Source organism: Centrocercus urophasianus, unplaced genomic scaffold, assembly GCF_019232065.1.
Source record: "Centrocercus urophasianus isolate 14NV4802_14NV808 unplaced genomic scaffold, USGS_Curo_1.0 seq_51, whole genome shotgun sequence".
Classification (NCBI taxonomy): Eukaryota; Metazoa; Chordata; class Aves; order Galliformes; family Phasianidae; genus Centrocercus; species Centrocercus urophasianus.
The window spans coordinates 435,148-455,924 of NW_024885100.1; the positions used below are offsets into that span (position 1 = coordinate 435,148).

A 20,777-nucleotide genomic window follows, 5' to 3' on the forward strand; every position below is an offset into this window, starting at 1 on the left:
TACGATCTCCATCATGGCGGCGGCCTTGGAGAGCGCCCTGCAGGCGGCCGGGCCCGGGCTCCGTCCTGAGGCGGAGGCGGTGGAGGCCGTGCGGGCGGCCCTGGCTGCGGCGGGGGATCCAGCGGCACTCGGCGAGCGAGAGCGGGCGCGCCTCGGCGCCTTCTTGCGCAACCTGGCAGCGGGGCCGGAGGAGCCGGCCGGCCCGTGGCGGAGCCTCTTCCTGGAGGGCCCGCCCGATCTCGCCTTCAGCGCGCTGACCGACAGCCTGGCGGCCCCGCGGTCAGTGCCGCGCCTCGGGGACCGGGCAGGGGAGCGGGGGTTGAGCGGGGCTTCCCGTGGGGTCACGGAGCGGCCGTGCTGCTCGGCTCGGCGGCTCGGGGTCGCCTTTAGGGGATGGCAGAATCCAGGAGCGGTTGAGCTGGGAGGAACCTCGCAGCCCCACCCCTGTCCCGGGCTGCCTGCAGCCCACCCACGGCCGGGGTCGGGGCGCCTCGGGGCGGCGGTGCCAGCACGGCAGCCGCGCGCGCAGCTCCTTGCGGCGGGGCGGGGCGGGCACTCAGCGCAGCTCTCCTCCTTCAGCTCCGACTGGCGGCTGGCCGCGGTGCCCGAGGTGCTGGAGCGGTTCCTGCGGCAGGGCCGCCTGTCCGCGCTCATCTGGGAGCAGTGCCAGCAGCATTCCCGACCCGGCTCGGCCGAGCGGCAGGACGCGCTGCTGGGCAGGATCGTGTGTCTGCCCGACCTCGTCGGCAACAGCCTCCTGGGCCGGAGCCCCGCCGTGTTCTTCCCGCAGCATTACTTCCCTCTGCTGGGCGGCGCGGTTCTCCAGGTGCTGCACAACGTCTCTGCTTCGCTCAGAGGTGGGAATGCAGAACAGGCGCGTATAGGCGGCTCCTCTGGAGTGTTTTGTGCGTGGAGCCCTCGACTGGTGCTCGAGGTGTAAATAATGGGTGTTGTGGAGCCTTAAGTTCATCTTCTATTGTGAAGTACGTTGTGCTTTAAGAGGATAAGATACCAGGATTGAGACTGAGGCTGTTAAAAGTCCTGCTAAAAGCTGCAGCCCTGTGAACTATTAAATATCCTCATCCCTTGCCAGCTGTGAGCTAAATGAAGTGTGTGGAAGACCAGTGCAGAACCAACCACTAATGCACTCACCGTTGTGCTGAAGCAGCACTGAGCTATTCAGTGCTCTCACTCCGCCTCTGCGTGGATAATGTTGGGTTGGTTTGTACCTGAAGGCAGATGGGGAGGGAGGGGGTGGCTGAAGTCATGCCTCAAAAGAAAACTCATCTGCATTTTCAGACTTGTGGCCTGTAGGTATGTGTGTACCAGCTTTGTGTGATGCTGGTGATGATCTCGTTAAGCTTCTGTCTGTTTCATTCCAGGTGGCTTGGATTGCTCAGTCTCTTTCGTTTCACATATCCTGGGAAAGGTCTGTGTTCATGGGAGACAAAGTGAGTGTTCTACCTGACCTGGTAGCTTTGAGGTTTTATTTGTGGATCAGCACAGGCTGCTCTCTGCTTTCTGAGGCCGCTCAGCTACAGATCTGATAGATGGCGATGCTCTTCTATCATCTCATGCAAGTGTGATGTGCTCATACCTCGAAAATATGTGAGCTTTCTGCCCTTCCCCTCATCTTGCCATTTGGGGCATAACTATTAAGTGCTCTTCTAGTGCATCTAATCCAGTAACCTGAAAGTGTGTTGTAAATACCAGCAAAAATCACTCCCCATATGTAATAATCATCTCCTATGAGTAGCCTTCAGTCTCGCTTGGCTTAGGAGTTTAAAGTCACAGTAGTTGCTGACAGGGCTTCAGGGACAAGAAGGAGAGATTGCACATCTATTTACTGCAGTGAGGAATGCTTGCAAGTTTCTTAGGCTGCACGGTGTTCCCACCACAGAAAGAAAATAGAATTGCAGACTGTTCTGCTTCTCCGTCCATAAAGATCTTTATGCTTGCAGCTGACCTCAAGAAGCGTTGCAGTCCTTCTTCCCAGCTGATGTGTTTCTTTCTTTTCTCTCCTCCTTCAGAGGAAATTCTGAGCGTTTTGATGCCCCACCTCACGGATCTCACCAAGTCTGACTGCATCTGGCAAAGAATTTGCTGGCGGTTGGTTGAGTGTGTGCCAGACCGCTGGATGGAGGCAGTGGTCCTTGGTTTTGTTCAGAGAGCGCCGGGGTAAGAACTCTGTTTTCCAGCTTTTGCTCTGCTTCAGGGAGGAACTTTGCCACAGACACTTAGGACAGATGCTGGCACACACACACGTGTGTAGTCTGTTTCTTACAGTGCCATTTCGTGAGGGACCAAGGGACAAAACTGCTGATTGTTCCCCCTCAGCTAGAACCTGCACTGCTCCCTACAGGCCTGAGCCATGGCATGCAGTGAAAAAAAACATTATTTGCAATCATTGAGTGACTCGTAACATTTAGAGGTGTTCACTTCAGTGCAAATAGCTGCTCAAAGAATCTCATGTAATGAGAGGCAGTGTGACAATCCCTCCATAGATCCCTAATGTTTTGCTGTTGTTTTGCTAGGGCAGATGTCTTGTCTAGATTGCTGGGGAATCTGGTTGTGAAAAATAAGAAAGCTCAGTTTGTCGTGACACAGAAGATGCTGCTGTTGCAGTATGGCTGCACGGTAAGGGCTCTGAGCTGAACAGCAGTGAAGCAATGCCAGTCTTTGCCATAGTGCCAATTTGTTGTTGTTGGGTTTGGTTTTATTTAGCTGAGCTCCAGGTCTAGACTGTGTCTGTTCTGTATTTGTCTGGTATTGCTGGTACGAGTGCTGCATTCCTGTCCTGATTTGCCATATATTTCATCAGCAATTGCTTGTATTGCTTTTTTGTTCTTATTTTTTCCTTTTTTAATTAGTTTTTCTGTTTGAATGCTGTCAACCAGTCCTTCACATTGAAGTTTAACACACGTTCAGCATTGCTGGACGCTGACTTCATGCCCAGTTAAAGCAAGACCTGTGGTTTTCATTACAGACTGCAGTGCTGCAGAATCTTCTTGGCTATCTGTCCCTGGAGAGCCTTCGTCGTGCCTTACTGATCAAGGTAAGGTTAAGGCATGGCCTTGGTGAGGTGTCTGATTGGAAGGAATTCTACGCTATGAATGTCTGTCCGTGTGGGGTGGGGTGTTGGAACTTCCCTAAGTCACTCTTGCTGCTGCTCGTGGCAGCAATGGCAGCCCTGGGATGCAAAACCAACACGTTGTGCAAAACCAAAGACGTTCTGCACTGCTGATGCTTTTCATATTCACTTGGCAAATTGTCCTCCAGGTAGCAAAACTGCAAAGGTCTGGATTGTTACAGGTGCCCTTTGTCCTCCTCAGCTTCTCTCAGCTGACCTGGGTGACAGAAAGTGCTGGAGTTGGTTATGAGCCGTCTGTGTGCTGAATGCTTGATGCTTCAGAATCTCTTTTTCTCCCTTAACCTCAGTGGAGATACAGATCCTTTCTCTCTCCAATTTAGCAGCGTACCACCAGAACTTCCAGGAAGTTTGTATTTCTGGAAATCACCCCTGTTTTGTTATCATTTTGATGTGTTGGGTTTTGTTTGTTTGTTTGTTTGTTTTTTGCAGTGGTTACAAGCTCTAAAATGTGAGACCACTGGCAGCTGCTCTTTGAACATTGGACTGGAAACATTGTGTGATAGCAGATAATATGCAGAACAATGTATTATTGTCAGAAAGCAGTATGATACTGTGTTTAAGAAAAAGAAACGTATTTATCATTCAAAAATCTTACATTTAACAAGATATTAAAGGAAGATGGTCTGAACTTCTCAGCTGGCCAAGCGCGAGACCATTTTGGTCTCTGAAATACAAAGTTAGCACCGTGGGTAGGGAGGCTGACTGCACTGAGAGGCATTAAGACCTGTGGGCCATCCTGAGGTGTCATGTGCTGTATGACTGACATGTGGAAAAGATCTGTTTCAAGATAGTTTGGATGAACAAAGTTGTTTTTACTCTGATTCAGGTGCTGCGAGAGCTGTTGGAGACCTGGGGCAGCAGCAGTGCAGTGAAACACTCTCCAGTGGAGCAGCAGCAGTATATTAGTAAGGCCATTCTTATCTGCCTTTCTCACCTGAAGGAACCCGAAATAGAGAGCTGCAGGCAAGGTGAGGTGGCAGAAGTGAGGCATGGATGTGGTTAACAGAAGGTCTGACTGGGAAGAGAGAATGATTTGTTTTGATGTGTAGATGAACAAAACTGTCCTGTCTTCATCCTGTCAGGCTGGGTGTCCTGCTGGAATCCTTTTCCTTTAGCAGTGATACAAAGTGATTCCAAGCACAGAGCTTTAAAGTGTGAAGTTGGAGATCGGTATCTTTGAACTGAAGTTCTTAGCTGAATAGTGGCCCTAGGAACTCTTAAGTTTTGTCTCAGGAAAACTTGGATTGGTTCTGGAACTGGGTGGAGGAATCACGTGCTTAAATTGTCTTGGTGCTGGAGCATGAGTAACACTTCAAAAGAGATGGGAGGGAAGAGCACCACGAATCAGAAGCTGTTTGGCTCGGCTCTGTCCGTGTGCATTCCTGTGTTCTTCTGCTCCCTCAGTGTGCTCACTTGTTAGGTGAGTAGTGATAGTGTGTTACAGGCAAGGACTGTTTTGTAATTAGATAACATGTAGCAGAGTGGGGTTCTGGTCTGAAAATAAAACTTTTATTGCAAAAAAAGTAATATCTGTCCAATTTTTAGAGTTGCTTCTTGTCTGGCTTTGTTTTTCACTTGTTGGAAGGTTGACTTGGACAACCTGTTCTGCCATTTCAGGCTGGAGTTCATTGTGCTTCACAAGACCTGCTACTGCCTCAAGTTTTACTGTGCTCAAGTTTTATAACCTGTTTTCTCTCTGGCAGCTGCTGAACACATAAGCTTTCCTGAGCTGACAGTAGGTCTGCCAGATAAGGATGGCAGTCACAGTTCTCTCTGGACTGAGAAATGCTGATGTTAGTTACCTGTGTCAGCTTGCCTAGGTGATGAGGGAGTCTCCTCCCTCTGATTACTGCACTGGCCAGAATTTGCCATTTCCTCATGATGCGGGTTTCACTTACCCAGTTTCAAAGCTCTAAACATAAGCTAAGGATTGAAATCCTTTCTGTTTTTTTATACCAGTGAAAAACTAAATATTCCAGATTCATAATGTGTTTGTGATGTGTGCTTGTGTGCCCACAACAAAGCATGGCTTCAGTATGTTGGTGTTGAAAGGCAGTACTGCCATTGCAGGCAGAAGTCATGGTTGCTTAGGCCCTTCTTGCCTTTCTACCCTTTGCTGGATGACCTCTGAAGGCACACGTTTGGCTCTGGCATTGTTTGCATGCTGTCTGTGTTCTGCAGAACTTCTCACGAGCATGATGGAGGGCGTGAAGTGCCACCTGGACAGCAGCCTGCCTCAGATACGGCGCCTGGGGATGATAGTGGCCGAGAGCATCAGTTCAAAGATTAACACGGATGGGCCCGTCCTGCAGTTTCAGGTAAAGGTTATAGTGAAATTCCTCTCTGGTACGTGGGGCACAGAGGGAGTACAAGTTTAAAAGCAGGTGAGCCAGAGTGTTATCGCAGAGTCATAGAATGGCCTGGGTTGAAAAGGACCACAGTGCTCATCCAGTTCCAACCCCTGCTGTGTGCAGGTCACCAACCAGCAGCCCAGGCTGCCCAGAGCCACATCCAGCCTGGCCTTGAATGCCTGCAGGGATGGGGCATCCACAGCCTCCTTGGGCAACCTGTGCCAGTGCCTCACCACCCTCTGGGGAAAAACTTCCTCCTAACATCCAACCTTCTAACACTTCTTATCTGGAAGTGAGGAGAGTCAGCGATGTTTTCCAAATGAGAGGTTGCCTGATTACAAAAAGGAATTGCATAAAAACCAGGTGGACGGGTGAGGGTGGCCCTAGGGGTGTAATCTGATGGTTAAGCTTATGGTAAATTGTTAATAAGTAATGGACCACTGGAAGATTGTCACATTGTGTGAGGAAACCCCAGTCTGACCTATGGGAGCTGGGAGTGGTGAGTGTGTGTTCCCTGACGCGCTGGGAACGCCTGCCCTGAGATTTTCAAGATTGACATGAGGATCTTTGTCATGTTATTGCCAGTATAAGGTATAAGAATTATGTGATAAAATCCCATTTGTTCCTTAAAAACCTGATTCATTCTCCTTGTTGCATTGCCACTTATGAAACGTTTTGAAGGTTATAAATAACACTGAGACAAGGTCTGACCAAGCACTACCATGAAATACAGGGGGGAAGATTACGCGTGGCACTGATCTCTGTGCAGCTTTAATGTTACTGCTGGTAGTGACTGAAACAAAAGGGATGGCTGTGTGTTCAGCTGAGGATGATTCAGTCCCCATTTGCACACTGCAGAGGGGTCAGGTGTTGCATGCTGGGCATGTTTGTCATCTTAGAGAGCAGTAACAGTTATTCTGAATGTCTAGTATGAAGAAGATGATGAAGCAAGAGAGCTGAAGTCCCTTCTGGTACAAGCTGCACCACTCAGTGTCCTCCCAGGTCTTCCAGACGATAAGTAAGACGTTGCTGCTCTTCATTTCCATGTAGCAGATACAAAAAATATGCTGAGTAACTGGAAAAGTTATGTTTGATCTGATTTTTTCCCTTGATAATCTTTGGGGACTGCATCTGGAAGAGATGTGTTGTTTGATTCTGAACTTTTTAATTCTTCTCATGCCTTTTTTGTCGATCGTTGTCCCTTCCAGACAAGCCCTCAATTTTTTAGTCATTCCCTGTATGTAATCAATTTTGAGCCCCTGGTCATTCTTTTTGCCTTTCTGTGTACCTTTTTTGAGTTGTACTTTAGGACCATATGTGGAATTCAAGATGTCTTTTATATTCTTACAAAGCATTGCAATGCACTGTTGTTATAATGCAATATAATTATCTTAAATTCACAACTCAAGTGGTAGCATGTGTTAGAATTGCTTGTTTGACAGCTGATCGTAGTGAAACCATGCTGCAGTTTCTAGGGATTTTACGTTCCCCTGAGCAGAGTTGAATGGGCCTCTCTGTCTGCATCTGAGAGATCTTCTGTGTCCAGACCATTCATCAGTAAGAAAAATATGGGATATCTGTCAGTTGACCATTCCTGGTTCTGTGGTGTTCTTTGCTTTCATGGCATCTGCTGTAGCTCTTGAAGCACTTATTCTTAACAGCAGATAAATCAGTCACTTGATGTTATTAGCAAATGAAGCTGTCCAGCACTCCAGTGAATTACAGAAGATGTAGAGCTCCTGTTTTAGTGGTGTAGTCAGCACAGACAGCTGCTTAGGCAGCATTTGAGAAGTAGAGAGATTAAAGGACATACCGAAGTCCAAAGAAATACTTTACTGCACTTGTCTCCTGAGGAGAGGTTTAAGATCCTAGCTCTCCACTTGGTCAGTGTCACTGATGGTCTCCAGACCAGTGAGATCCACCTACCACAGACGAGTCTTTCCTTAGCAATCCTAGGTACAACTTAGCAGAGGGAGAATGCAGCAAATGAGCTAACTCAAGTTCTGTTTTCTATTACTTTTCAGCTGTGAGATTCTGCTTCTCCCCTCACCACGTTCTCTGCCTCAGGATTTTGTTCCTTGTGTGGGTGGGACAACACAGAAACGAGAATTTGTCATACTATTGAGGCAGTGGGGCTGTGATGGAGCTGGGAACTTTTTGCTTGTGAATACAGACTGTTACCTTATTGGTTTTATTGTTTCTCATTGCTTTCAGCAGGAATGAGAATGCAGATGCTGCACTGCCACCAGTATTGGAAAGTAATGGGAAATCACCTACAGCAACGACTCATGTGATGCCAGAAGAGGAGTCAGATGCTGAGCTTGACAGGTATGAGTCAAGAAACTGGTAGGAAATGGAAAAGAAATAGCAGGTTCTTAAAAGCAGCCTTGGAGAGGAGGGAGCAGATTTTGTTCTTTCTGACCAGAATGAGGGAGCAGACCTTGTTCAGCTGAATGGTGTTCTGCAGAGTAAGACATCATGTAGGAAACTGTATGCAAGAACGTTTGTCAATAACTGGAGCAAAGCCACTGTCAGGCACAACCATTGTATTCATTCAGTATGATTGACTTATGAGACATTTCTTGGATTTACTGATATATGTACTCATTAGTGGACCTGCTTATCCTGGCTTTTTACAAATAATATATAAAGAAATCTCAAGAATCAGCTTCATGCCTCTGGGTCTCCTGACCCCTGCCTACACTTGGCCAGGAGATCTGCTTACAGAGTAATTCTTACAACTTCCCAGGGAGCTCCTTTAGCCTGGGCTGCAGCCATGCTGCTCTGCACTGCAGTAGTAGTGGTGTAACGGTGGTGTTTGTGCTGCTTCTTTACTTCCTTGAGGTCAGCTGGGCAAAGAATTGCCTTCCCCTATGGGCTAACTCCTGCCCTTGTTGTGTTTACAGTGATGATGACCTGACACCTTACGACATGTCAGAGGATAAAGAACTGAAGAAGACTAAGGCTCCAGTGTATATTCGAGACTGTATTGAAGGTGTGAATGTTGGGACGAGTCTTCATCTTTTTCTTACTGTTTTGGGGAGAGCAGTCTCATTCGGTTGTTTTTATTGGAGCTAATGCAGAGAAGCTGTATTTTTTCAGTTATCTGGGCTCAAGTACTGAACTGTCATTCATAAAGAGCTGCAGTCCAGCTCTTAATGCTGGTTGTGTGCTGGGTCAGCTGTGCCTTCTTGTAAGAAGACAAACTGCTGGCAGAGGAAAATTAGGGCATGTACCTGAGCAGAACTGTTCTGTTAATATCTTGCCTGCCTTCTGTTTGCCTTCAGTCCTGACAGGTTCTGAAGATCTGGACAAGTGGGAAGAAGCTGTCAAGGCTCTTGAGAGCTTGGTTCGGAAGAATCCAGCAGCAGCAAGAGAGGTGAAGCAGTGAAGCTAACAATGAGCAGTGGGCTCTGGTGCTGGGCGATCCCTTTGGCCTTGTGAGGAGATCAGTCTTCCCAGCAGAGCAACCCACTGAGCTAATGTCTGAATTTTGAGCTTGGGAAGGGAAATAGAAGGAAATAGTTGCTTTTGAGCTGAGGCTACAGGGAAGTAGGCAGGAGTGAAGGCAGCAGAGTGGCACTGAGCAGCTCTTGCACTGAAAAAGAAATGTGTTTGCAAGTAGACCTTGCCAGTCACTTGGGCAGCAGGGCAAGTTCCATGCTTTGTGCTGGGCAGAAAAAGCTTTGGAAAGGCAACACGTAGAGCTGCCATGAATCCCACAGATAAAATAATTTTAATTTTGGATGTAATTGACATTGAATTGAAATTGAATAATTGTTATTTCCCAACAAAAATGAAATAAAATCAAATGGACTTCCTGTCTTTGCTCGTACAAATGTAGCTCCTTAACAAGGGAGCAGGTGGGTTGTGTTATCAAGATTAAAAGCCTGAGTGAAAGGAACTTAGGTCAAAGATGCTGCTGTGATGACTGCTCACAGCAACGTGGCAGGGAACACCTAAAGGTGGGATTTGATTCAGGAATTGTAAGGTCAGGTCTTCCTGTCTCACGATGTTAGCATTTGTCTAAAAAGCCAAAGTGAAAAATGAACATGGATGGAGAAATCAGCTGAGGGTTTTGTTCTGTGTTTTGAGAAATCCATCTTGATGATGTTTATCTTAATGTGTTGTTTCTCCCTCATGAGTAAAGGGCATGTTTTTACCTGTGTTGCTCCCTCTGTGCTACAGCATTAGAAGTGGTAGGTGGATGGGACTCTGTAAAACCTGTGAGAAGCATAACCTGCAGTGGCATGATTCCTGTTGTCTTATTTTGAGCAGGTTAGCGTGGAGCTGGCAAAAATACTGTTGCATCTGGAGGAGAAGACCTGCCTGGAAGGCTTTGCAGAGCTCCGTCAGAAGGCACAAGTAGCTGTTTTAACCACTGATCCAATACCTGTTAGTTCCTCTTACTGCTTCCTTTTTTCCAGTTGAGGCACTGGCAAAAATTTAAGGAGGTGAAGTCTCTTGCTAGTTTGGTAATAGCAGCTTCAGAGCGTGAAGAGCTGGTTCAAATCTGGCAGTGCCTCAGAGATGGGCTGGGCACGGAAGGATCTGTAATGGATAACAAACAACAGGAAAGCAGAAGCTTGTTCAAGAGCTGTAACAGGCTGCAGGACATGATTTTGTGTGTATGGGTGTACCTGATGAGACAAGTCAGAAAAGGATTCTTGCACTAAAGGAAGATGGCTTTATGTGGGAGGAAGCTGAGGCACACTGGCAGCCTGCTGTTTGTAATCAGCTGCCATGACAGCTGTTTGAAAACCTCTGCATAGAGGGAGAGAAGAATAGCAAAGTCCTGTTAGTTGTTCACTTCCTCTGGGAGAATCTAGAATTGGAAGTATTTGATTTCCCCTATTCATAGAGTGCTCTTCTTCCCCAAGCTCAGAGTCTTGTTGTTAGCTAACAGGAAACTGAACATTGCCTCGAATGGAGAGTTTAGAATGTTTGGAATGAGTAGAAAGGCTGTTTACAGACTGGGCTCACTGCTCCTTGATTTTTCTGCACAGGTAGCACAGTACTTGACCACCCAGTTCTACTCTCTGAACTACAGCCTTCGTCAGCGCATGGATATTCTCGATGTAAGCGCTCTTCTCTTCGCTTCCCACTTCTGTTATGTCTTTGTTGCACCAGTGCAGTGTCCCTAAGATGCAGTGGGGACCTTTTTTCCTTGTAGGAGAGGTGAGGAGGAAGCAGAGGCATGAGAATCTCTTAGTTATATTTGAGCCTGCCATTCTTCTCTTGCTCTTAATTCTGTTACATTTGAATTAAGCAGCAATTGTTGCCCATACAATGAAAAATGTGTGATGATCTTTTGCCATAAAGCAGCCATTTTCTCCTGATGTGTCATCATTCTGGGATCTCTTTGCTTTTTGCAAGCCAGCAGTCTGCCTGTGCCTCTTTCTGTGTCAGGGTTACAGAGTCTGAACAGGGGGCTGCTGTTCTGTTTCATGGCAGTGACTGCTTGCACCTTACCTCAGAGTCCATTCACTGGGTTTCAATTGCTTGCCTTGCAGTTCTTAATTCTAAATTTGTGTCTTTCTGCCTTGCTGTTCCCGTTGGTTTGGGTGCATTCAACTTGTTTCCTCAGTACAGATTATCCCTATTTTAACACCATCCCCCCTTCTTTTTCATCTAGGTGCTGGTTTTAGCAGCTCAGGAACTATCCTGTGCCAAAGGCCATGGGAAGACCAAACATTCTGGTGCCCAAAACCCTCGTATCCAGCTCCTTCCCGAGAGTGGCAGCTCCAAGGACTGGAGAAGAATTGTTGATGAGAGAATCAAAAGCAAGACGAGGAGGTTTGCTAAGGTGAGGCCACGGCAGCAACAAATGTCAAATCCAGCAGAAACAAGGACAGGAGGGATTGCTGTAGTTTTATCTGGAGAGAGCAAAATAGACGTGAAATTGAGCCCAATCCAGAGGCAGGACTGGATTACTTAAAATGTCAGTTTCACTTCAGTCTTTTGTTAAATTTTTTTCAGTACCAAATCCTGTAGTCCTCTCCCAGGAGGAGAATGAAAGTAAATCTTGGTCTCCTTGTCTCGCATTGAAGGATAGCTCTGGCCGTTCTTTGCATGTTCTGGGCTTGTCTGGCCACTGCAGGGAGCTGTGGCTGCACCTCAGAGAGCATCCTCCTTCAGTGCAGCTGCATCTGCAGTGGACTGTCTCAGACTTCCTCTCTTTTTCAGGGAGATAAATTGTTGCCAGTTTCCCAGGTCCTGTGACTCCCCAGTGGTTCATCCTGGAGGACTTGCTTTCCAAAATTCTCTTCTTGTTTTTTATATGTAACCCAGCAGTACTGAGATATATTTTAGTGAAACATTTGGATGTGTGAGAGGATCTGAAGTGGAGAGTGAGTTGACTGGCCTGGAAACTAGCAGCCATAGGTGTTCAAGTAAGCAATAGCTGGCAGTGGGATGGCTGCAATAGATGAATGTAGAACTATGGGTGCTGCATCTTGTGTCTAAGTTTATTTTTCTTTTGGACAGGGGCAGTCTCAAGTGGAACAGCCTTCCCATCCAAATGAGTTCAATTCTCTTGCTGGACACTTCTTTTTTCCGTTGATCCAGAACTTTGACAGGTGAGTGAACACCTTGGGATGTGAACTTGACAGCTTGAGAGTGAATCTCTTGCTTGTTCTGCTTGTCTCAGGGCAGCAGAATAGAGCCCAGAGGTTATGTGGGAGTCTTGTGACACCACACTGATGCCTGGCTCGTGGATAAAGCACACTGAGGAAGATTTTCTGCTCTCCACTTATCCAATGAAGTTTTCTTGGATGGAAATATGTGAGACCCTGCAGTAAGTGAATGCATTACTAAGCATAGCCTGTTAGCAGGTCCACAGGGTGATGATTTTCACAGTATCCAACAGCACTTTGGCTGGTTCATACAAAGCCACAGAACTCAGGCTGCCCTCTTTAACAGAAATTAACTGCATCATGTTACAGGACACGGGTTATTGTCAATCACTCAAGTCTTTGTTTACCAAAGGAAGGGTCAGTAATTGATTCCACTGGAATCAAGATTCTTGTACTATGTGTCTTTATGGTTTGTTTCTAGGATGGCAGCAATGCTAGCTTTTGCATGCAGTTCTTTCTAACAAAGCTAGGCTGCTGGTCAAGCAAGTGATCCTCACTGGAGAGGATGTTTCTGGTCTGGGAGCAAGCAGCTCTGGTCTGTATTGGAGTCTGTGAAGTGACTGCTGTTTTAGGAATTCAGATTTGTGCGTGACCGTTTGCTCTTCACAACCACCCCAACCATTCCAGAGATCATCCCTGTCACTGGTTCAGAACTGTGTCTTGCACTTGCAGACCTTTGTCAACGTTTGATCTCCTGGGAGAAGATCACTTGGTCCTTGGAAGGCTGGTCCACACTTTAGCAGTCCTGATGTACCTGGCTGTCAACACCATGGTAAGGAAGGCTGTGTGGAGTGAGTTCCAGCCTGGGAGCTCAGAGGTGCTGTTGGACACAGCAGTGGGCTCTGAGGCCTGCAGTGAGTTTGGGTCACGTGCTGAGGGGTCCTCAAAGGGCTGAGAAAAGATGATCAGAAAGGAGGTGTGGGATTCAGGCAGCCCTGCACTTCCTTCTGCTGCTTCTGGTAGTTTTTCTTTCAATTTCTATGGGAAGTTGAGCACATCAGTTCTTCTGACTGCCTCAGTTTTCTCTTCTGTAAAATAATTGTTAACCCTGACATTCACAGCAGTGCGTATCGAGATCCAGTCCTTTGAAGTGATGTGAGTGTGAAGGTATTCAGTGTTTGTCATAATCCTGTTTTACAGGCAGTTACTGCGATGGGAAAGGCACTGCTGGAGTTTGTTTGGGCTCTGCGTTTCCACACTGACTCGTGAGTTGTAGCTGTGTGCATTTGTTTCTAAAGATCCCCTGTGCTGGCCAGCCACAGCCTGTCCTTGTCCTTGTCCAGCACCCGGCTGGAAATGCCAGTGACTTCCCCAGTTCTTCTCAATGCTGACCTCTGGCCTTGTGCTCCTTTGAGCATTGCTAGAGTGTGTAATGAAATCATGGCTTTGATGTCAAACAGGTATTAGCTGGCGTCTTCTAGTGTGGAGGTACAATCATTACCTATAAAAAACAGGGCACGTTCCTCCAACTATCCTTGTAATGTTTTCAACTGAATAAGCTCAGAGAACTTTAGATACAGCTCCAGCATTCAACTTGAATGGAAATTAACACGTAGCTAAAATGCTGGAAACACACAAGTTCTGTTTTCACCTCAGACTTTTCCGGGTCTCTGTGTTCTGCTGTGCACACTGAGCCCATGTGTGGGAGAGGCTCTGTATGTGAGTGGCATGCAAGCTGATACATAATTACACTCCTAATTAGTAGGAAGGTGGCAATGGTTGTCATAAGAAGTCTGGATGAGGAGCTATGAGGTACGGTTTAGTGGCCTGTGGTAGCAGTGGTAGTGGGAGGATGGTTGGAGTAGATGATCTTATAGGTCCTTTCCAACCTTGTGATTTTATGATTCTATAATCACAAATAGTGGAAACTGGAGAAGCCTTAAGGTGAGCCATAAGAAGCAACTCAAGGTAGAGCAGGAAGCTGCAGGTTCTGACTGGTTTGCCTCTCTCCAACAGGTACGTGCGCCAGGGGCTGCTGTCCTGTGTCTCCTCCATACTCCTCAGTGTCCCTGCAGAGCATCTTCTGCAAGATGTGACAGAGGAACTTCTGGAGGCTCGGTCCTGGCTGGAAGGTGAGACGTGGTGGGGAATGTCAGTGTTTTTCTGGTTTGCATCTCTTTAAGAGTGTGGCTGCAGCAGTAGTGTGCTTGTGTCGTGCACCACACTGGTGTGACAAACATACCCACAGCTCGCCTCGAAGTCTGGGGCAGGTGGCAGAGCACACCGTGTGCTGTAGAGACGTATTGTAGAGGTCTCTAAAGCACAAGCTGAGAGGTGTGTGAGGCATCTCAAAGTGCAGCTGTCCTCACGCTTTAGAACAGTTGCCAAACAAATATCCTAGAATATGCTGTGCACCCCCTTCTCTGCCTAAGCCTCCAAGCACTCCTCTCATGAAGCTGCAGAATGCTGTCGCGTTGCACCTTGCAGCCAGGCAGTGACGTACAAGGCTTATGTGGCTGTGTTATGCTGTGTGCACGTTCTATAGGCGGAGGAAGAGCCCCATCTCCTGACATCCTATTGCTGAAGGAAATAACAACCTGTGAAAGAGAGCAGCTTGTGCTGAACAATGTGTGCAAACTCCAATTTTTATGAGTAGTGCACAGCTAGAACTGCACAAGGGCATGGTTGCGTACTGCAGCATGCTGCAAGCACAAGAGGAAATGATGCTGTGTGGTCTGTGCTCCTGGAGCCTGCACTGTTCTGTGTGGCCCTTATGTGACTCCCTGGGTTGGTTTCCTTCACCATTGCCCCTCTTGGTGAGCTGGCTTCCCCCAGGGAGCAGGCAGGAAGCAGCACTGACACAGGTGGCTTCTTATCCTCACAGGTTGCAGAGCTCTGTGGCCTTTAAGAGAAAGAGAGCTGCCTTGTGGGGCCAAAAGCTTTACTTTCCCCATGACATGGTGTGCTCTGAAGAATCTGCTCGTCTCAGCTGTTAACCACTGCTATCACCAATTAAAGCCTTTCCAGGGATGCTGTGGCCCTCTTTTCAGAATGAGGGGTGGGTGTAGTCTGGTTTTAATGAGTTGGAAGGAGGAGAACAGGGTTAGCAGCATTTTTCTGTGCCTCTAGGAAGTGTAACAGGCTTTTCTTGTGGTGCTGTTGCCTGGAAATTGTGCGATAGCTCCTGGTGGGAACGCGTAAGCTCACATGATGTATTCAGAAACCTTTAAGAACACAACTCTGCTCCACGTGTAGGCAGGTGTCTTTTAGGTGCCACTTAAAACTTGTGTCCTTATGGAGCTTCTTCCTGAAACACAAGTTCTTGGGCTGTGGCTTTGTTCTGGAGATCCCTTCCAACCCCTACAATTCTGTGATTCTGTGATTGTTGGTAAAAGGTCTCTCCCTGGGAGGTTCTGGGCTCCTCCTTGCTGCTCCTGCAGATGAGGTCAGGCATTAGAGACCTGCCTTTGTGACAGTCAGGTCTGAGGGGAATACCTGAGCATTTCTAGGAAACTACTCCTTCAAAGGCAGCTGCTGAGGAATTGAGGGAATTCCCCCCCCCCTCCCAGCCTTGCAAGTGCTGTGGAGCTGTCATGGGTAAATTTATTCGATGAAATGAGCTGGGTGTATCTTAGTACCCCCTAAGTGGCAGCAATTCAAGGTCTGTGCTCGTGCAATTGGAAGCAGTGCCAATGTCAGTCTCTTAGCTTATGAGCTCGCAGTAAGCAGTCTTGTAGCCTTCCCGTTTTCTCCTTCTGTAGAGGGAGTGTGGAAACACTGCAGTGAAGCTCTCCGTCAGGTTATAAATAGCTCTGCTCAGTCTGAATGAGTCATGTGTTTGGGCTGACAGTGCTGGGCTCTGAGCACACTGCTTGTGCGTACAGGATATCCTTGCACAGGCTCTCTGCTCTTCCAGGCTCCCCCTGCTCAGACATCCTGCGTGCATCCTGGTTTGTGCTTTGCAGGCTCAGTAAGGGCCCCTGAAATAACAGCTGCTTGAAGCAGCTTCGTCCCCTCCCTTTCATTCTCCATAAAACATAAAAAATGTACTAGTTTAGCAGAAGACCAGCAGAAGGAAAATTGTGTTAAAGAAGCAGGCATGGAAGTTCCTTTCCCCCAGTTCAAGAGTGCTGTGACTACGTTTCAGGAGGAAGCACTGAGCAGTCGTGTAGAATTGCAGAATGGAGACTTTAGGCTTCTGAATCAGTGTATTTTTAACTGCAGACTGTATTCATGCTAGTGGATGGGCTACAGAATGGTTCCGGATAGCTCAAGGGGAGAAGTGTGAATTCTGGCATGGCAGATGTTTTGCTGTTGCCTTTAGGGCCGTGATGGTCAGTGTAACATTACGGACAGGCTGGGTGAAGAGCAGTGCGTTTTACTCCATTTTCCAGCTTAGCCTCGGCATGTTCTTTTACAGATGTGGTAGAGAAAGATCCGGATGGGGACTGCAGGAGGTTGGCCTTGCAGAACTTGCTACTAATGGAGAACCTGAAGAAGAAACTGGAAACTGCCCCGTCCTAGCTGAAGGGTAAAAGAAATGACCTTAACCTCATCCTCTTGCCAGCTGGACTTGTGTAGGCACTGCTGGGGCCTCTTCAGCAGTCACCTGGCTGGAGAAGAGGAAGAAGGGGGAAGGGCGCAGTGCTGTAAGCCAGCAAACCTGACTTGACATCTGGACTTTGTAGTGGAGGCCAACTTAGTGAGCTATTGCTATCCGGTACGGGGTGTACAGATGCAGGAAGGCAGGCGAGCGCTGCCATCCTCCCCTCGCCCCCAGCCCCCACCCCAGCTATTTATAACCTTGGCAGGTTTGAATGCTCTGCTAAAAATACAGGGAAGATCTCATAGCAGACTTCTTGTCAGAAAAACAGGAGGGCTGGAAGCAGCCACTTACCTCGCAGGGCTGTCTGTGACATCCCCTGACAAAGGCTCCCATCCTCTGGCAGCATTGGAGGGCTGCTGCTTCAAGGGGGAGGTGGTGTAGGGGATGACCCTGAGAGATGGAAGCACTGAATAGCTGCAGCAAAGTTCTGAAATAAATTGCCAGGGCTTAAAGGTTTGAGTTAGAGCTGCGTTGGGGTGAGTAAGGAACAAAGTGATTCTTTCTGTATAATACGCATACAGACAGGAGATTCTTCTGAAGTAACTGAGGACCAGATTCTGATCTTAAAATGTTCCTTCACCTTTCTTCTCTGAGCGCATACAATTCAAGGCTTTCCTGGTCACACCAATATTTGGCACAAAGTCATCAAAAAAAAATCACTGCAAGCAGAAGGGCTCATTAATCTGAAAGTTCTGTGCGTGACGCTTTCATAGGGCACCATAAGACACTGAAAGCTCATTGAGCCCTTGGTTATTGATGTTGGCTTAATGTTCCATGCATGGCTGTGGTCCCGTTTGTGCCAGAAAGAAAATTCCATTCTAAAATCTGACGTGCACAGAGCAGTGAGAAGCTTTGCTGGCTGCAGGTTACCCTGCTCAGAGACAGGTGGGGTGTGGGACAAGATGACATCTAGGGCTCCCTTACAAACTCAACCACTCTACAATTCAGAGGCTTCAAGTCCAGCTTTCTTGTAAACCACAGCTCCAGCCTGGATGAGCCTATAATATTGAAATAAAGCTTTGAGGTGAAGAGAGCGTGCAGTAGAAGGGCAGTGGTTTGACTTCTGCCCAAGCTTCTGGCCACGTGGAACTGAGATTGTTTTCAGAAGTTTGCTAAGGAAAGAGAAGTATGTTGGCACCTGTACCTGAGAATTTGGTCAGCTCACAATTTTTCACCTTACTTCCTCCTCAAACAAGGCCTGAGCTTGCAATGTGCAGTTCTCTTTTAAAATTTTTCTTTATTAAAATACAAAAACTAGATTCATACCAGGCTAGTTACAGTCTGCTTTTTGTATGTAGTGTTTAAAATAATCCATCACTGTTGATTATAGAGTCAAGCAGAAAAAAAATAAATTTCTTGGTAATAATCAAAAGAGTCTGCTGCAGCAGTTGCTGACTGATCTGTGACCCCTAAAGACTACAGAATAAACGATGTAGTGCTCGGCCTTGGTGCTGCTAACTGTGAGGTGTCAGGGCCCTTCCACTTCATCAGCCACTTCTTCTTCCACGTCCTTGTTCTCCGTGCTGCTGTGCTGACTCTGCTCTGGAAGCAAGGCTTGGCTGATGGGAATTCCTGCTCCTCGGTGAACCGCCTCAATCGTCTGCTGCTTGACATAGTAAGCCAGGTTGGTGCATGGAATTCTTTTCCGCATCTGTTCCAGGTACTGGTAAGCCTAGAGGAAAGCACAGAAATCACTGTTAGAGGGAGGAGGGTGCGCTGCTTCTACAGCTCCCAGCAAAAAGGTGAAAAGCATCCATCCTCAGAGCCTGGCTGAGGAGCTCTTCAGTTGACAAAGTGTGCTGGTGTGCAGGTTTGGGCTCTTCAGCGTGTGAGAGCTGAAAATTAACTTACCACATGGAATTCCTCCACTTGTAAATAATGTTCAACCAGAAATCCCAGGACATCGCCCTGCCGGATGGTGTCGTCAAGATCTTGTTCAGCCAGGAGAAGTTCGCACTGTCTGACGGCTTCTTTGGGATCCTCAGAGTAAACCCTAGCAAAAGACCAAACAGAAAAATCGTGTGGGGGAGGACTTTCAGCTTGCCACGTGAAGCACGGGAAAGATTTTTGTACTGTGCATTTGATAATCATCCAACCAAAGATGGCTGTGGTTCTCCAGGTCAACAGTTACTCATATTTCTGGTTATACTTTGGTCTCGAATGCCAACATAGCTTTTAAAATCACCTCTGGTTCCCTGCTACAACTACTTATAGAAGTGTGTCTTCTGCAAATGATTTATTGAATTGTGAGTGTTTTCCTCTTGCATGATACTTTCGTCATTAGTCTACATGCTCCAAACACAGCAACTCACCTCCGAGCATGGATGAATCGCTTTATCAGAGCCATCTTGCTTTGCAAATGTGCTAGCTTGCTTTCCTGTTCCAGGGGGCTTTTGGTCTTTGCTTTTGAAAGACATTTATATGCTTCTGTCAGTGCTCCCTGTGCTTTCTCATAGTTCTGATACTCATCAATTTCCACCTGCAGGAAGGGAGATTCAGATGAGGCTCTTACTGCACAACTAACAACCTAAACACTTTGAAGAATGACAGAAGCTGGGTGTACCTGAGCACACACATCGTAAAATCCTGCCAACAGATCCAGGGCCCTCCCTTTGGTGTAGAAGCTGATGATGTTCTTCATAATCTCTGGGTCCTTACGCCAATCCAGTGACTGCAAATAGTTGGCTGCCATGATGTAAATCTCTCTCTGTCTAGAGACTCCCGCAAAGAAGACAATTTTCTCTGTGTCTCCAGATCTCAGCAGTGCCTTCATAGCCTAACAATGGATGGGGGTGGGAGGGCAGAGAGAGCAAACAGAATACAAAAATCAAATACAAAAATCAAACACTGCTAAAATGATTGGGAAGCCTCCTCTGGACAGCCTACTGACTGTTCCAAGATCTACCTCTCAAATCACTCTTGTAAAACTGTATAAAGGTGAGAGGCTCAGCCTCCTCAGCTGTTTTTTCTACCTGTCCCAACTGACCTTTAACTTATTTCCAGCTTGCGTGTACTTCTTGGTTGCCATGTGGTAATTGCCTTGTCTCATGCAGCAGTCTGCAATTTGCTCCAAGAGTTCTCTGCGGGACTCCTCAGAGAGCTCCTTGGAGTCCTTAGAGACTGTCATCCGCTCAGCCATCTCCTCTGTGATGGTCAGGTTCTGCTTCAGGCACAGCTGCAGAGCTTCGTGGTACTAATGGAAATGAGAAAGCAGTGAGCTGCTGCAAGCACTGCAGTGTGATTTCACGCTGTCTGTGGTGTCACTTTAAATCAGCTGTATGAAGGCACAAATGCAAGCAGATGATTCTCTCATTAGAACGCTTGTGCAAAGTGTCCTAACAGCAACTCAAATTCAAGCATACACTCTCATTTTTTCTGTAAGAACATGATTTCTCATCTCTTTTCTCAGAGGACATCATTAAGTGGCAGAAAAGATTTATCTATTTTTTCTTTGAGTGTGATGTTACCAGAGACATCTGAGTCAGATTTGTTTGGTGTGGTTGATTACGTGAAGGTTTTTCTGCAAATACAAATAAAAGGATACAGGTACTTTGAAGTATTTCATCAAATGTTTTCTTACTTCAAATACAGAAAAAGGAATAGGATACACCACAGCTATTTCCTGTTAAGCCAGAAAAGAGCTACTGTGCCCTTGCTAACTATGGGAGAAAGTGAGTCACAGCAAATTGATAATTGGGACTCAGAATTTTGGTAAGGCTGAGCTACCAGCACAAGAAAGAGGACAACAACTTCAGGTGAGAAATGAAGCACTGTAACTACATTTGGTGGGACAGAAACCACTGGTTTTTATTTATTTGTTTATTTTTGACTGGTAATAATATAATTCCTCCATCTCCAAATATATTTAGACACTAGGATTTCTTTTTTCTCCAAGAATGCAAAGTGTGTGCAGGTGCCAGAAATAAGACAGAGCCAGGGATCCATTTCTGGACCTGAGGCAGTGGGCTGCCACTCTGTGACTCAGCAGTCCGAAAAGAAACCTTAAAGCTTACAAATGTTTTTGTGTAGGAGCTTATGAACAAAGAGAGACATGAGTGTATGCATGTGCACACCTCTTGTGCTCCTCTCCATCG

The 20,777-nt window shown here is 47.0% G+C and overlaps 2 protein-coding genes across 5 annotated transcripts in view; one reads left to right on the plus strand and one right to left on the minus strand.

The window, feature by feature from the left end:
* The first annotated feature begins 13 nt into the window (after positions 1–13).
* Positions 14–20,247, plus strand: TELO2 (telomere maintenance 2). 4 transcript variants are annotated; one of them, XR_006171549.1, is made up of 21 exons: positions 14–279; positions 580–857; positions 1,383–1,451; positions 2,031–2,178; positions 2,535–2,637; positions 2,987–3,055; positions 3,978–4,119; positions 5,333–5,469; positions 6,432–6,520; positions 7,717–7,830; positions 8,409–8,497; positions 8,790–8,881; positions 9,781–9,897; positions 10,509–10,580; positions 11,138–11,308; positions 11,989–12,080; positions 12,810–12,909; positions 13,278–13,342; positions 14,094–14,209; positions 16,498–18,802; positions 19,169–20,247. XR_006171549.1 is itself a non-coding variant. In XM_042835398.1 (21 exons), the coding sequence occupies exons 1-20, from the start codon at positions 14–16 to the stop codon at positions 16,599–16,601; spliced, it is 2,433 nt and encodes an 810-aa protein (XP_042691332.1). In that variant the 3' UTR covers positions 16,602–16,608; positions 18,344–20,247. The 4 variants fall into 4 exon arrangements, 3 of the variants coding, with proteins under 3 accessions (XP_042691332.1, XP_042691333.1, XP_042691331.1); XM_042835398.1 differs by having other exon boundaries at positions 16,498–16,608; positions 18,344–20,247; XM_042835399.1 differs by having other exon boundaries at positions 16,498–16,608.
* Positions 17,840–20,777, minus strand: part of IFT140 (intraflagellar transport 140) — a 78,688-nt gene continuing 75,750 nt past the window's right edge. The window contains exons 27-31 of the mRNA XM_042835396.1: positions 19,670–19,876; positions 19,247–19,459; positions 18,996–19,162; positions 18,535–18,676; positions 17,840–18,355 (exon numbers count right to left, since the gene is read on the minus strand). Coding sequence (XP_042691330.1) covers positions 18,152–18,355; positions 18,535–18,676; positions 18,996–19,162; positions 19,247–19,459; positions 19,670–19,876 — 933 coding nt within the window. The 3' untranslated portion in view covers positions 17,840–18,151. The remainder of the gene's footprint in view (positions 18,356–18,534; positions 18,677–18,995; positions 19,163–19,246; positions 19,460–19,669; positions 19,877–20,777) is intronic.